We start from the raw sequence: 15,093 nt of genomic DNA on the forward strand, positions 1-15,093 counted from the left end.
GTGGTGGAGGACATGGTCTGGATGAGGGTCTTCTTCATCCCATGAGGATCAGTGGGAGCAGGGTGAGATCCTCATGCTCATGGGACACAACTGATCTTGCTACCTGAAAACAGCTGTGTTTTGGGTGAGGATAGGATCACATGGAAACCGGGGGGAACTGGAGGGCAAGGAGATGGGAGGGAACAGGAAAAAGTACTGCTGTGAAAGTCTGGATCTGCTGTGGGCTGGTGCTGTGGCCCAGAGCCATGCTCCCGGAGGCAAACAAGCCTTACCAGTGAGTAAGCAAGTGCCCTACTTTGTTGCCTCCCCTCTTTCACCCCAATTAAGTAGGGCCGAGCACTTCCTGCCTCCTCTGCACAATGTGGGGGTGACAGAGCTGTCTGGCAAGTCAGTTCCCATTGTATACCAGGGAACTCCACCTTTCTCCATCGAGGTGACTCTCACAGACACTCAAGCTCTTTCCTCCTTTCTAATAACTGGTTCTTTTGCTTGCAACACTTTCAGAGCCTTGCATGAGCACTTCACCAGGGTTATGTCACTATCCATTTGTTATGCTGGCACTTTCCTGGCTCCTTGTCCTTCAGATGCAGTTTGAGGACTTTGCTCATTTTAATGTAAGGCAGAGAGAGATGCTCCAATGGGAAGAAGTACTTACTGGGGCCATTTCTACTTAAGCATCATCCCTCGCACTGCACTGCAGCCTCGCCTCCAGCTTTCCCCCCATCCTCTGCAGACTCCTTTCCAGCTGGCAACGTTCCCCACAGCAAGTGATTAGCACCTCATGGTCCCTGCACTGTGTGTGCCCAGCTGCAGCCCTGCGCCAGCCTGCCTGACGGGGCAATGCAGAGTCTGCAGTTGCTCCCAGCAAGAGCTGGCTGTGAGGTCTGGTGCTCCCGAGGAGCTCTCAGAGGAGGAGGCACACCCTGGGCATTTTCTGGGCCCCCCATTCCCACCAGTGTCCCAGCAGGAACCTTGTGAGATGTGCTGTGGCTCCCCTTATTGTCTTGTGCTGGCTGAGGAGTGCTCGCTGTGTGAATAACACCAGTGCTGTCTTCATGGGCTCAGCACCTGGATGGCCTGAAGACTGATGCCAAAGCAGTGACTCCACTGTGTTGTGTCCTTCCCCTGCCCCTCTTGCAGAAGGATGGTACCTCGAGCCTCCCTCCCTCCATCTCTTGGTACCACCACTGTGACTTGGTAGTTTGTCTGGGAGGGTTTGTATCACACCTGAAAGGCAGTGTTATCCTTAGCCAAAGGGGCTAAATCTTCAGGAGGGACTGGAATGGGACCGAGGCAACTCCAGTTCCTGCTGGTGATCCATCATTTAATGCTTGATGTAATAGCTCTCTTCCTGGAAATGTTATTGATAAATCAGTGGGTTAGGTGACCAAGTAACCAGGGCTCAGACAGATCTAGCAGCAGACCCTGAGGTCTGGATGGCAATTTTTTTTTCTTTTGATGTTTGTTGTTATTGTTGTTTTTTAATATGTTTTTATCCCGGTGCCACTGTGACAGGATGCCAGTGTAACCCCTGCCCTGTGTTTCACCATGTGAAATATCAGGTTGCCTTTTCATCTGGTGAGGAGCACAGAGCTGGACCCACCTGCTGCCAATAGTCTCCTGAATTGCCCACTGTAGTCAATTCAGTAACAAGAACATCATCAAAAGTCATCTTCAAAGCTAATATCCATGCTAATATTTGTAACTCTGGTCCTGCCTAGCCCTATCTCTCCTCTGCTACAGCTTGCTGTGCCCAGGTTTGGGTTCCTTATGGTGCGTGCCCCACTTTTTTAATATCCTATTGCCACACACCTCTGAAAAAAACATTTTGTTTCCTTGCCTCCACCCAGTCTGGGAAACCTGATGGAGAGGATGGTGCCAGCTCTAGGACAGCATCATGTTGGAGTGTGGCTTCACACTGCTTGTCAGGGACAACAAAAGGAAAGGCACAAACACACAGGTGCTCCTCAATATCAGCAGAGGCTTTCTTTCCTATGCTTGGCTATGCCAGGAAGGCAGTTAGCACAGCTGCAAAGTTGTTTTTTGAAAGGTTCCTATCTATGCTTTTCCTGTTTGCAGGATAAAAAGGGAAAAAGAAGGTCATGTGTCGCCCATCTGCAAGATTAAAAACAAAAAATAAAAGGGTCTGGGGAGAATCAGATGTAGTCACCACTGTGGCTCTACCTGACCTTGTGGCCCTGCGTAAGATCAAGCTAAATCTGCCAAGGAGATACTCTGCCTCTCATTTGCTTTCTCGTTGTGGTGGAGACTGCGGCTTCTTAAAGCCTCCTACAGCATTTAGAGGTGCAATATACTCACCTTATACAGGCCTACCCCAGAAATGATGGATAAATTGTCTCCTTTACAGCCCTCAATTACTTAGCAAAAATACCATGAGGACTGGCAAATGCCATTTTGGCTACACCGTGGGGTGGCAGGTACTTTAGATGTCCTAAGTGTTTCTAATTAAACAAATACCAGCAACTGCTAATAGCAGACTTCGTTGCCAAAATTCCCACCACCCACTGACATGACTGCCTGAGTTGTGCAATGTCTAAATCTGCAGGATTTGCTCACTAGAGAGGAAATCCACACTTGACTTGACTTTCCTCTGTGGGCATTTCTGGTGCTGCGCACGGAAGGGAAGGAGGAGGGCTCTCAGAGGGTGTGAGGGAATCGCTGAACGTGGCCCAGCACCTGCAGGGATCCCTGTGTCCTCAGCCTCTTCCAGTGTACCAGGGTTGTAATTAAACAAATAAGCACTGAATATTCCTGGCATGGGGAGAGTGGTTGGCATGAACCCCCCTGGTTCCCATCAAGCCCCCAGAGTTGGTCTCCAGCCACCTTGTATCTGACACCCTGGCACCTTCCAGCTCCCACATGGGCAAGTGTAGCCATGGCTTTCCAGCAGGGACAGGGTCTCTCCTGGCCAAGCTGAGCAGGAAGGGGCTGAAGCCCTGGGCAAGCAGCAAGAAGCATCGAAGCTGGCTGGCTGCCCTGCTTCCGCACCCTGCAGGGGCACGAAGGCACAGTCAGCTGGATAGAAACACAACACGGGTTTCTGTTTTAATGAGAAAATAATTATATACTTGCATTGTAGGCCTCACAGTCACTATAAAACAGAAGCAGGATAACATTTAAGTGGTTAACATACAGAAAGCCAGGTATTGTTGAAACTGGTTGGTAAGTCATGACAAGGATGCCACCTTTTGGTTGCCAAACAAATCAATGCTACTGTATTTTCCTTCAGACGGCGTCAGTACGGAACAAGGTGAAGCCCAAACTGGCAGCGTTTAAAACGAATTGCTCAGAAAACCTGCACTGTAACCCCAAACTGATTATAATCACTAATGCTAATGCTTAACTATCCCTCAATACACAGTTTCATTAAAACCAGTCTTTGCCACGGGAAAGGATCTGAGTGTTTCTTCTGTGGAGACAAAGTTAACTCTGCAATAGTGCTCCTTGGTTGCATTGGATATAGTTATATATAGATAGATATGTATTACTGGCGTATACTTATAAACACCTAAGCTCGGTAGCATGCAAATGAAATAACAAAGAGGCAAGTAAACGGCATAGCACTCGTGCGGGTGCAGCACTGAATGTGTGCTGCGGACGAGTGTCCATAATTTCTGGAAGAGAAGAACACTGCTGGACGCTAGGTTTGGCTGCTCGGCACCGACACGCTGCATGCCTCCGGTGCAGGGGGCAATGTCATTTGCACTTCAACGACCAAGGGGGGTCAATGCAACTCACGGGGAGGTGCCTTGTGATGGGTGGTCAATGTCAGTGGCTTCCAGTGGGAAGAGCAGGAGGGAAAGGTAGACCTCCATTTTAAAGAAAACAAAAGATGCGAGTTCCTGGGAGCACACACCAGAGGAAGCACTGTCTGATGCAGGACCACCTTCCCATGAGCACAGGGCCATCTCCTCTGCTCAGGACACTTTTCTCAGTCTCATCCCTGTTCTGCCTGGGGGTGGAAGGAGACAGGGCTTCTCTTGGTACAGGTGTGTAGCACTCATGTGTGCTGCTACGTGACGCACAGTCCTGCTGGGCTGCGGCACCATTCACTTGCCTTTCCCACAGCCTCGTGGCCAGGCTGAACCCACCTGTGGACTGCTGGTCACCTGGATTTGTCAGTGGTTGCCCCTGTCGAGGTTGTCCTGCCCCCATGTGCGTGTGGTGTCCCCCTGCACCCAGGCTAGGGCATCCTTGAGACAAGCTCGCTGCCTTCCTCACAGCAAACAGGCCAGCAGAGCTTTCTTTTGCTCAGCAGCACTAAGGGAGACAATCCACAGAGTTTACGGGTGCCTGTAGTGACATCCACTGCAATTCCCTGAAAATAGGCCTCAAAATGCTATAGTGTCCATGGACAGAGAGCGCATGCTGGAGGAAATTGTGTGTGTGGGAAAAATCATTTGGTTGCAAGCTCTGTGTTTGTTTAAGAAAAGCACCAGAAGTATGTTCACAGTATCGGTACTCACTGGAAATGAGCTCACTGTTTTCAGGATAAAACAGTGTAGCAGGCTGTAAAACCAAGGAGTGGCTTAAGGGAGGACCAGCATTGAGGCCAATAGTTTTTAAAAATAAGTCAAAAACAATAATTGGTTGTTTATAAAAAAGGCAGAACATTTTATATAGAAAAAAAGCTGTCCCCTTTTTCTTTTTTTTCCTGTTTTTTTTTTTTTCTTTCTTTCTTTCTTTTTTTTTTTTTTTTTTCTTTTTTTCTGTCACCTCCCAAACTTGTTCATTTCTGGTCCAGAAATTATGGTTCCCAGTTGTAAAATACTCTTATTGTATTGCTTGCATGAAAAGAAAAGAGTAAACCCGCAGCCTCTATACTACGTACAAATACAAAGCACAAGAATAAATACCACATTTCTTTTCCTAATTTTCAGCTTACAAAACTGGTCAATACTTTGCAATTGTGACTCATGCAAATACCATGTTGGGTCAAATTTTAATATCACAAATACTGCATTAACTCAGTGCCTTGTTTTTTTATCCCCTTTCAGAAAAAAAAAAAAATAGCACTCACCCCTGTAGCTGGTAAACAGCCTTGGAGAAAATAACACACACACCACCATACGCCTTCTCGCACGCGCCTCACGCCCACACGCACACGTGCACGCACACCTGCACACCCACGCACACACAGATGCACACTAATCCTTCACTGCTGATCCCAAGCCTAAGCAATGACTAGAGGCTCTACGGTCTGCTTGTAGCGCTGAAAACACTGGCTGAATGGCAAAAGTCACGTTTTTCTTCCTGCGTCTGCTCTCCCTTGCTCAATCTTTCTCACTCACTTCCCCCCCCTTAACTTTTGTGTTGCCTGGAAACCTGGAGACTCCCACAAAGCACTCTGCTCCGAAGGCTTTTTATGCTGTATAAATATAGTTAGAGATGTAGCTATCATCTTTCTTCTTTATTTCATACCTCTTCCTAGGCCAGAGTCTGGCTTAGTTCAATTATTGCCTCATTTAAAAATTAAATGTCCTTTATTTGTATTCATTTCCCACTACCTTTCTACTTCAAATTACCCATCTTCATAGATTTTACACATACGCCATTCTTTTCCCTCCCCACCATCAAAAAATAGTTGTCATCCACTAAATACAGATTTTCTATTTAGAAACTTTGTTATGTAAATATGATCTGAGAACCTGGAGCTCAGGTGATATTGCAAGCGTATAGGATCCTAAAGCTAAGGTAATCCATTTGGCTTAGCTCTCATCCCCATCTATTCCACTCCTTAATTGTGATGGCTTGTGTTTGCAACACAAGGACTGTATTTTTACTGAGCCTAGTGGATTGTACATTTGCAATGGCTGCTTCCCCATTTATTTATTTGTTTTTCCTTTTAAACAGATAAATTACTAGATAAGGGGAGCAGAACCCCCTCCCTCCAAAAAAACCCCACCCCGATCCCAGTCCCAAACCCAAACCCTTCAGTCCCCTCAGAGAAATAACATCAGAGGGCAACATCGTCGTGCTTTGGGGGCGTCTTTGTGGGGGGCCTCGCCGAGGTGATGCTGATGGTCTCGGTGCAGCGGCTGTGGGAGGAGAAGAACCTGGAGGTGGGTCTGTTGGGGGGCTGCAAATCCGGTTGGGGGGATGCATGAGCCCTCCCCTCCAGTTGCTTCTCCGGCCCATGGAGATGGCCTCCCACCGGTCCCGGGGGGTCCCACACCCTGTATCCCCCCCACCCTGGGGGTTATTTCCTAGTGGGCAGGCAGGGGAGAGAGGAGGGGGCATTTCCTGGGTGCATTTTTCCTGTTGTTTTAGGATTGCCGGGAGCTGGATCATTTCTGTGTCTATGTGCATCATAGAGTTTGTTGTGTATTTAATAAATATCGGATTTAAATGCTGCTGCTTTTTTGTTTTGTTTTGTTTTTGTTTCATTTTTCCTCCTTTCTCTCTATCTTTTCTTTATGTTGTTGTTGTTTTCGCTTTGTTTTTGGTTTCGCAGCTGCCCTCGTGGTGCTGCCGCGTGGTTACTCGTCCTCCTCCCGGTTGGCGTAGATGCCGGCTTCCCAGCGCAGCGCCAGGGCACTCTTCCTGCGATTCACTCTGGTGGCCTCCAGGACCTGGTTTGGGGAGAGAAAGGGAGAAGACACCCGTCACTCAGCTGCCCTGTCCCCGTGTTGGGGTGCCCCTCCTCTGCAAACCGGGGCGCCGCATGCGATGAAGCGCTTGCTGATGTGACGGAGGTGGGGGTGCACCCGCTGGAGCCTGTGAGATGCTCACCATGGCGCATCACCCCTGTAGGCGAAATTAGGCAGCCCCCCCCAAACCCTTGCATCTTCTTCTCATGGTCTTTGTCTTTGCAGCAGCCCAGACACTGTGGCTGAAGCACTGCTGGAGTGAAAAAAACACTCCGTGAACATGGGGAAGGGGCCCGACACGAGGAGGACCTGCGTGGTCTGCTACGAGATGGGCCCTGGCACAGCTGCATGTTCTTCATACACAAGCACACGCACATATACACACACACGCGTATAAAAAATACTTACAGTCTGTGTATTACATATATATGTGCACACACATGCATGTACAGAAGCAATTATTTTAGGTAGGAAGGTTTTAATATGTGTTCCAACAAGGTGAAAGGAATAATTCAGACCAGATCAAATGGTGTCAGCACGTACGTGATGCGCTGCTCTGAAAATAATGGACAACAGAGGAGTATGACAAAAGGAGATTTGGGGCCTTCCTGCAGAAGCACACAGCAATGTTATTTCCTGACCAACACTGAGTAACAGCCCCATGATCAAACTACAGAGCTGTCAGTGTCCACTGCACTCAGTGGGTTTTAAATCGGCCCTCCCAGAGAAGACATTTTGAAATATTTAAAGTAGTTTGTTTAAACAAACAAACAAAACAACAAGAACAGCAAAAACATGTTCACTGAACTAATGTTTGCCACCCCAGGTCCTCATCGCTTCCTGGAAGTTACTCAGCACCATCTATGACTGCAGGGGAGTAACTGGCCTTTTGAGAAAGGGAGATGCCATTTTACTCCGTTGTGTAGAAAGCCAGATGTGGTGAAGTCTCAGGCCTTGTCAGGAATAAAAATAATCAACTAAAGACTAAATAAACTGTTCTTTCAGCTTGTGATAAGCTGTGGCTGGACCAGTACACATGTGCTAGGGGCTCTGCTTACAGGAACAAGAACACTTCTTCATTTACGCTAAAGCCCAAACCTCCATTTGGGTCCTGAAGGTGAGGTCGATTGTGTCCACTTTCTTATTTCCTTTATTATTTTCTTGCCTTTATTAGTGCATTTTTTCCTTGATTGTTTAGAGTATGACTATGAACAAGCCGAAGAGCTAAAAGCAAAATCCATCCACCAGAGACAAGTATGAGCCAAATCTCCATCTGCTTCTTAGCACTGACCAGGGCTACAAATCTGGTCCACGTCCACTGGAGGGATTTATTGCTGAGATTTTGCTCAAACTCAGGTCTCCTCTTTGCAGAACCACCATCAGAAGTGGAAAACAGGGTTGAGCAGTTTTTGTTTCACCCACTAGAGGGCAACTGTGCCCACAAACCTAACGATTCATCCAAAAATCAGTGAAAAAATCATTCTGAGACATCAGCCTGCAAGTACTGTGCTGAAACTACTCCAGCTGCAAGGCTGAGGACTGGAGGTTTCACCTGTGTGCCTGGGATATTGAATGCCCGAACCAAGGAAAGACAACCCAAGCTGAGTTTCTGAACAACACAGAAAATAAAACTGGGATGTGCTATTAGGGCATCATCTTCTCATCTTCTCAGAATAGGAAAATACAGAGGCTGCTTGAGGTTTTGCAATGAAAGGTAAAAAAAAACAATGTTATTTTTTCAGGTAGCAACAGGAAAATACTGTGAGACAAGAGACTATTGAAGCCAGGACAGGATAATGAGTAAAGAAAACACAGAAAATTGTTGTTTTCCCCCCTGCATAATGGAATAATCATGAAAAAATAGCCAATCCAGCACAAATTTCAAATCAAAACTTCCACTGTCACAAAGTTGTGGTATATTTAAGTGAGGTCTTATGAATTTGGCCTGTAGGTTTATGCTAGCTGAAAATAACATGGATTTTATCTAATTGATAACAGTTTCTGGTCAGTGTCTTCCTTGCTGGAAATCATCCAGCTGCAATGGTCTTTGATGGTGCTTGTAACAGTCAGGACCCTGAAGATTTTGGATCAGTCAGCTCGTCATTGTCTTAAGAGGCAAGTTAGGGTTTCTTCCTTTTACCACCTGTCTGCAAATGTGCCCAGAAGCCTGTCTTCTTCTGCAAACATCACCAGAACTGTTAGAAGAATTATGTCAGAGACACGGAAGGCAATGAACACAGGCTTAGCCTTTGCAGGAAAAAATGTACTGATATCTGGTGTATTATTAAATACTAGTGGTATGCCTAAATGGGTAGTTAACAGCTAAGGATCCTTTAGAGCAGCTACCCCAGAAGGATCTTTTTAACTTACTGAAAGGAGTGTTTGACCTGCTGTGTCAGTTTTACACTTGCTTGAGAAAACAAGTACACAACTGGAGTTGTCTGAAATTGGTGGCTGAGCTCAAGGAAGGCCACAAAGCAAGCAGTCTGCTTGTCCTTGGGCTGTTGACCTGAGCTGGCCGTGCCCTAGTAGTTAGGCCTTGGCAGTCAAACAAGTAATGTGACATAAGATATCTCCTATTTGGGAAAGGCAACTTGCCTATGAGCTGCATTAACAGAGGAAGAATTTGGAGCACAGAAATTGCCGCAAAGGAAGGACACGTACAAAGATACATATACATAAGGTTGTAGAAACCTCTTGGTAAAAAACTGCTGCATGGATCTTGTGGTTACAGCTCTGGAGTCATGCTAAGAACCCCAGAGGGCTCTTTATTGGCAGATTTGATATAAGATAATTTGAGGATTTGAAGAAAAGACTGAAATGGCTACCACTGTCAGATGCAAGATTAATTTATCTATCCACCCTAGAGATGGAGACCAATCTGTCATGAATCTCCCTCCAACACACATAATAACTGCTCTCTTACTCGTAATGAGAATAGAAAGCAAAATAAAGCTATGCTTTAGTCCACAGCACCAGCTGGTGCTGAGTGAAACACACTACTGTACAATACAGGCTAATTTTTATTGTGCAGTGGCAGCAAGTCTGATGTGGAGGTAAAAAAGAATTTCTAGAACTTCATATTTTATTGATTCTTCCCATCTGGACTTGGAGGAACCAAAAGCTGCAAATGAAAGAAAATGCGAAGGTCTGAGTGACTAAATTCTGACAGTTTCATGCAGAAAGATACCTCCAGGGAAGTGCCCCGTGCACAAACAGAAGAACGAAGGTACAAAACAGACTGGTTGCTGCTGCAGATGTGACTGTGCCTGCTCAGGAGCAGAAGACCAAATGCTTTAACATGAAACTACAGCTACTGAGGGACAAAACACACCTGGTTCTTCAGTACAAAGATATTTGTTGTACTGTACCTACTTAGTGCTAATGCCCGAATATACCAGACCTCTAGTGAGCACAGTGAGCAGCTGAGCAGCTGAACCAAAACGTGTTTATCTGAAACAAGACAGTAACTGTACTACTGCTGCTGCTCTGTGTTGTAACATAAACTGTGTGTCCTCTGCCATAAAAGCTAGTATGCTGGTTTTCTATTTTGTAAGCAAAAAAATTTCATTAGTCACTTAAAAAACTAAGTATTACCTTAGTGCAGTTATGACCTAGAGCATGATTAGTACTAAGCAAACTCAGAGTAATGCCCAGTAAATCTGAAAATACTTTCAGTTCTAAGGACAAAAGCAGATGGTTTTAAGGATAAATACAATCTGCATATGAGCAGGCACACAGTTATCAGTGGTGCCTTTAAACCTTCAAAAGTGCTTGCTTTAAACACAGGCTTCGCTGCTTCTGCAACATCTTTGCAGGGCTGCTGCCATGCTGAGAAGTCACATCTTCTCTCCAGTCCCCATTCACATGCATTGATTTCCAGCCTTCACCTTGTATTAACCTCCTTTTACAAGGTGGACGTGCAACCTGGGGCATGTTGAATCTACACCTTAACTCCTGCCTCCCACACAGCATCAGATCCTCTGACCATTACTGAACACTCATGGGCCATAACCCAATTGTTGTGCAGGTACTGTGGGGGAGAAGAGGCCTGGCCTCAGTGTGAAATCAGGTCTCTGGAAGTACACTGCTCCTATACTGATTAATTCCTTATAAATACTCCACACAAAGATCAATCACTGGCTGGTATCAGTGAGATAAAACCCAGAGCAAGCTATTTAACGAATTGGGAAGGACATAGATTTTACTTGTCTTTACATCCCAGGACAGATGATGATCATATACTTGTCTCAAGGCAGCTGATGTGGTAAAGATGTGCTACGAAACACAAGAAGTAGTGAAAAGTTTATGTGTGTAATGCAATGCTGATGCTGGCCAAACAAGTGTCAGTCATTACCAGGATCTGTTTAGATAAGACCCTTAGAGAAGTCCAGATTTACACATACACCTGCATAGAAAATCATAGGTAGTTGAAATCTCCACATTATTGAGCACATTGTTCCTAAAAAACACTGCAAAACTATATCTTTTATCAACTTCCTCCTCCTAAAATTGTTGCATTTGGAAGAGCCCAGCTTTGCAGGGACAATAGCTGTGCACACAACCTGCTAACATGTCAAATGTCACTGAAAATACACTTTTTTTAAGCAGGTCTGTGTTTCTTCTAAGCTGAGACCAACACAGATGCTAAGCTGTGTTGTCACATCACAAGGCACATGGACAAGAACAGGCTCACAAAATAGACAAAGCTGAGACCGTGCACTCAGATCTGTCTCTCTTCTTCCACTGATGAAAGGTTGGTGTGCGGGTTCCTTACAAAATGCTTAAGATTTTGCTACTGCTACATACCCTGTAATCAGGGATGGAGGAAAAACCACAGCAGTTTCACGCGGTGTCTGAGCTTCCCTGGACCCCAGGTTCAGCTTCATCAGCCGAATGGTAACAGGGATCATGGCAAAAAGTTCTTGCTTCATGCCTCAGGAATGCTCCAGTCCTGGGCAACAGCTCCCATCCCTTTAATTGCAACCTCTCCCATGCCAGAAGTTGTAATTAGAATCCGGGGGTAAGAAAACCAGCCACACAAACATTTGTTGATGAGAGATAAGACCCCCACACATATTTGCATCCCAGTTTTGATATGAAACAGCACTGGCACACAGCATGAAAATGCAAACTGCAGCAACATGCACTTGGAACCACCATGCAAGAAGAAGCAAAAGTAAATAAGCAGTTGAAAAGTACCTCGGAAGTAACCTTGCTAGACAGTAATTTACAGGTGTACTGGCAGAAAGGGAAAAGACCAGCATTAGTACATTGAACAAGCATGTTACAACTAGGAAACAAGAACAATATAAATAAATTGCAAGAACTGGCTCATCCCAGAGTATAGGATTTCAAGCAACTTGGTGTCATGGAAAAAAAAAATTAAAATATTAGTCTTTTTTTTTTAAAAAAAATGATGTTGCTTGGCCAGTCTCAGTCTTGTTTACTGTCAGTGCTTGACTCATTGTTTTGCTGCTGCTTTTTCTCTTTTTCTCACCTGCTGAAGCCTACACATCCTCTTGGGAAGAAACTGCCCACTTGCTGGAGCAGTGAGGTTCTTCCAAGAGCAGATGCTCCTTATTTGCCCTCTGTTTCTGAAAGCCAACTCTTGCAAGCCCCAGCAGGAGCTGCCCTGTTGTAACCACTCAAGCTAGCCATGAAACTGAAGGTGGTGGTGTCTAAGGGAGAGGCAGAGTAGATGTTCTGTTGAAACCACTCTAGCCTTTTGGTACACTGTATGCAGGGAGAAATGAAACCCTACAGACTGCTCCTGTTGGTATGCTCAGAACATGATGGAGAACTTCCACAGACATTAAACCTCTCAAAGACCCCATCCAGGGGACTGGCTAGGGGAAGCAAGGCTCATCACCATGTGCCAGTTCACATTCCATGCCACAACAGGAGTCCAGCAGACAACCATGTCTTGCTCCAGTGAAGCTGAAGAAGGTTTTTCAATAGCTTCAGCAGGAGAAGGGACCAGAAAGCTTCTGGTGTGCACTGGGAATTCATCTGCTTGTGCTTCAAGTCAGCCCTCCTACTATGTTTTAGCAGAAATGCAACAAGATCCCTGCACATTTCACTCCTTCTGGTTCTCTTGTGCTACTTCATAATATTCACCAGTACAGGTTAGGAGTTGCCAGACCAGTGTGGTCTGGTATTCACATTACAAACCTCCACTTACTTCCATACACCTAATGAGACTCTGCCTCTAATAAGAGTTACTAGAAAGCACTTTGCTTGGAGCATGAGCTCCTTGCAGCTGGGATCATCCTTCTGACGTCTCTGGGAAGTGCCTGGAGGACTCTGGCTGCTTCAGCAAACACAAAACAAGAACCGCATCCATTTAAGCAGTTTTATATCTCATGCTATGTCTCACTATATTCTGCACTGACTACTCACAGCAATAACGAGTATGAAGGAGAAACATCTTGTGCATTGTTGGGAAACAGGCTGTGCAATGTATGCACCTGAATTTTGGGACTTCCAGCTATGAAATTCATAGCTCCTCTTACTATTGCCTCCAGTAAAGAACATGTTAATTGGGTTGAACTCTACTGTAGCAATAAGTGAAATGCAGGTGCCCATTTCCCAGACTGAAATTCTGGCCAATTTTCGTTTTCTATTTGTGTGGGAGAAAGACAACAACTCCAGCGGGAAACAGCATGCTGCACACTCAAGGATCCAAGTTAATTTTTGAGATGTTCTGAGTCTGGTTCTCCAAGCGACTGCTTGTAGGGAATTTACCCACTTAGACTGAATCCCAAGCACGCTGGGACTGGACTTTGGGAGTCTATGAACAAAGGCATCGATACAGATCTGACCCATTAAGTTCAAAGAGCTGCTACAATAACCCAGTGGAAGGTCTTGATGGTATGCAAGTTAAAATAGCCTGGCAGCTGCCTACTGCTCTTACTATTAATTTAATTAACTTAATGAATTAAAATGATTATTTTTTTTTTTAGTTGCCTTTGATATTTGCACTGAGACTCTCTCTTACACCCCAGTAGCACTCATCCTTCCATTTCCATCATGCTGACCCTTACAATGTGTTAAAACCCTTAAACATCTGCAAGGTGATCTGACCAGATTCTAGGGAAACACACATTTTTGTTCTCCAAATCTTGGATCTCATGAATCGTGGTCTCCGTCACACAGCAGACAGTGAAAAGGCAAGTGCACTTACACTGCTGTCATCCATCCTCTCTCGTCTCTTGGTTTTGTGTGTTTCATAATCCTCCAAAAGGGTCTCCATCAAGTTCTTGGGCCGCTGGGCTCCTGCAGGCTCCTCAGACGGCAGGTCAGGGTGTGATATGGGGCCCTCTGCAGTGGGGGATGGAGGAGGCTTGATTTTCTCGATCTTTCCTGAAATGACATGGAAAAGGAACAATCTCCTCTAAGGTCAAAGACTCACCAAGTTGTTCCCAAAAGAAGATAGCTGGAGAAGCATTTTTAGCAGGGTTTGAGTGAAGAAGCAGTTTGGAATGAAGCTTAGGAAACAACCTGATAAACCAGAATGGTCAAAGGGTTTTAAAACACTCCCCCTCTTCCTGAAATCCACTACATCAAAACATTGCAAAACCTTTCTACAAAACCCAGCAAAAATTACCACATGACACAAGGCAGACTTAACCCACAACCACTATTTGCAGGAGGATCTGGCTGGCCTATCTCCTACATGACTCACTTCGGTGATCTGGAAATGTACATAAGATACTGGAAAAATGCAAGATTATTTATTTTCTTCCTCAGACAATACCATGCACTGGATACCACTGTGCAATAAATGTCCAGAGAAGGCAGGCTGGCTAAAGAGTGCTGGCTATTTTTCTTCTTCCAGTGCTCTTTACCTGCCTTGTAAGAGCTCAAAGCTCCCTGATGTTACTCTCCCCTAGGATATATCCCACAAGTTACAGATGGCCACAGCAAGGAGGCCACTGCAAGGAGCTGCAGGAGAGCTGAGGGTTGTCCTGGGGGTGGATGCTGGCGGGACAGCATCCTCTGGGGAGGACAGCCTGTGCTTCTCATCACCACGCAAGGATCCAGCTGGCAGAAGACTATGCGTCGGTGGCTCCAGGGAGGAGAGCCCTGCGGGGAAGAACGAAGACAACAGGGGCAGGCTGTGGATGTGGGAATGTGGGAATACGGTGTGCAGGTCCTGTCCTGGCTGACAGCAAAAATAAATGAAGGGGTGAAAGGGTCCTATCTGTTCACGCCAGAAATATGCTCGGCTACAATGCGAAAAAAAAAAAAAAACAATTGCTGAAGCAAAACTGGGTTCCCTTTTCCATATCATGACAGATCTTTGAAATAAGACTGTTCAATGGACGGGGAATAAAAAATAAAACAAAACCACTACTGAACCCCAAACCGTACAAATAAGTGAAGTAGCCAGAAAGATCATGCAGATTTTCACGAAATTTCCTGTGGATAGACAAACGAAAAACCAAGCTGCTCCTTCAAAATCCGTTGTTAACAGTAG

At 45.6% G+C, this 15,093-nt stretch overlaps 1 protein-coding gene across 12 annotated transcripts in view; it reads right to left on the reverse strand.

Annotated features, from left to right (window-relative positions):
* Window positions 1-3,058: 3,058 nt before the first annotated feature.
* PALM2AKAP2 (PALM2 and AKAP2 fusion) overlaps window positions 3,059-15,093 on the reverse strand; it is a 262,326-nt gene continuing 250,291 nt past the window's right edge. For 9 of the 12 annotated variants that reach the window (XM_084504519.1, XM_084504525.1, XM_084504528.1 and 6 more), the window contains 3 exons: window positions 13,798-13,976; window positions 11,814-11,852; window positions 3,059-6,593 (listed from right to left, as the gene is read on the reverse strand). In XM_084504519.1, coding sequence (XP_084360645.1) covers window positions 6,501-6,593; window positions 11,814-11,852; window positions 13,798-13,976 — 311 coding nt within the window. In that variant the 3' untranslated portion in view covers window positions 3,059-6,500. The remainder of the gene's footprint in view (window positions 6,594-11,813; window positions 11,853-13,797; window positions 13,977-15,093) is intronic. The other 3 variants (XM_084504523.1, XM_084504529.1, XM_084504527.1) reach the window with 1 other exon arrangement.

This window comes from Aythya ferina, assembly GCF_964211825.1.
Source record: "Aythya ferina genome assembly, chromosome: Z".
NCBI classification, from domain to species: domain Eukaryota; kingdom Metazoa; phylum Chordata; class Aves; order Anseriformes; family Anatidae; genus Aythya; species Aythya ferina.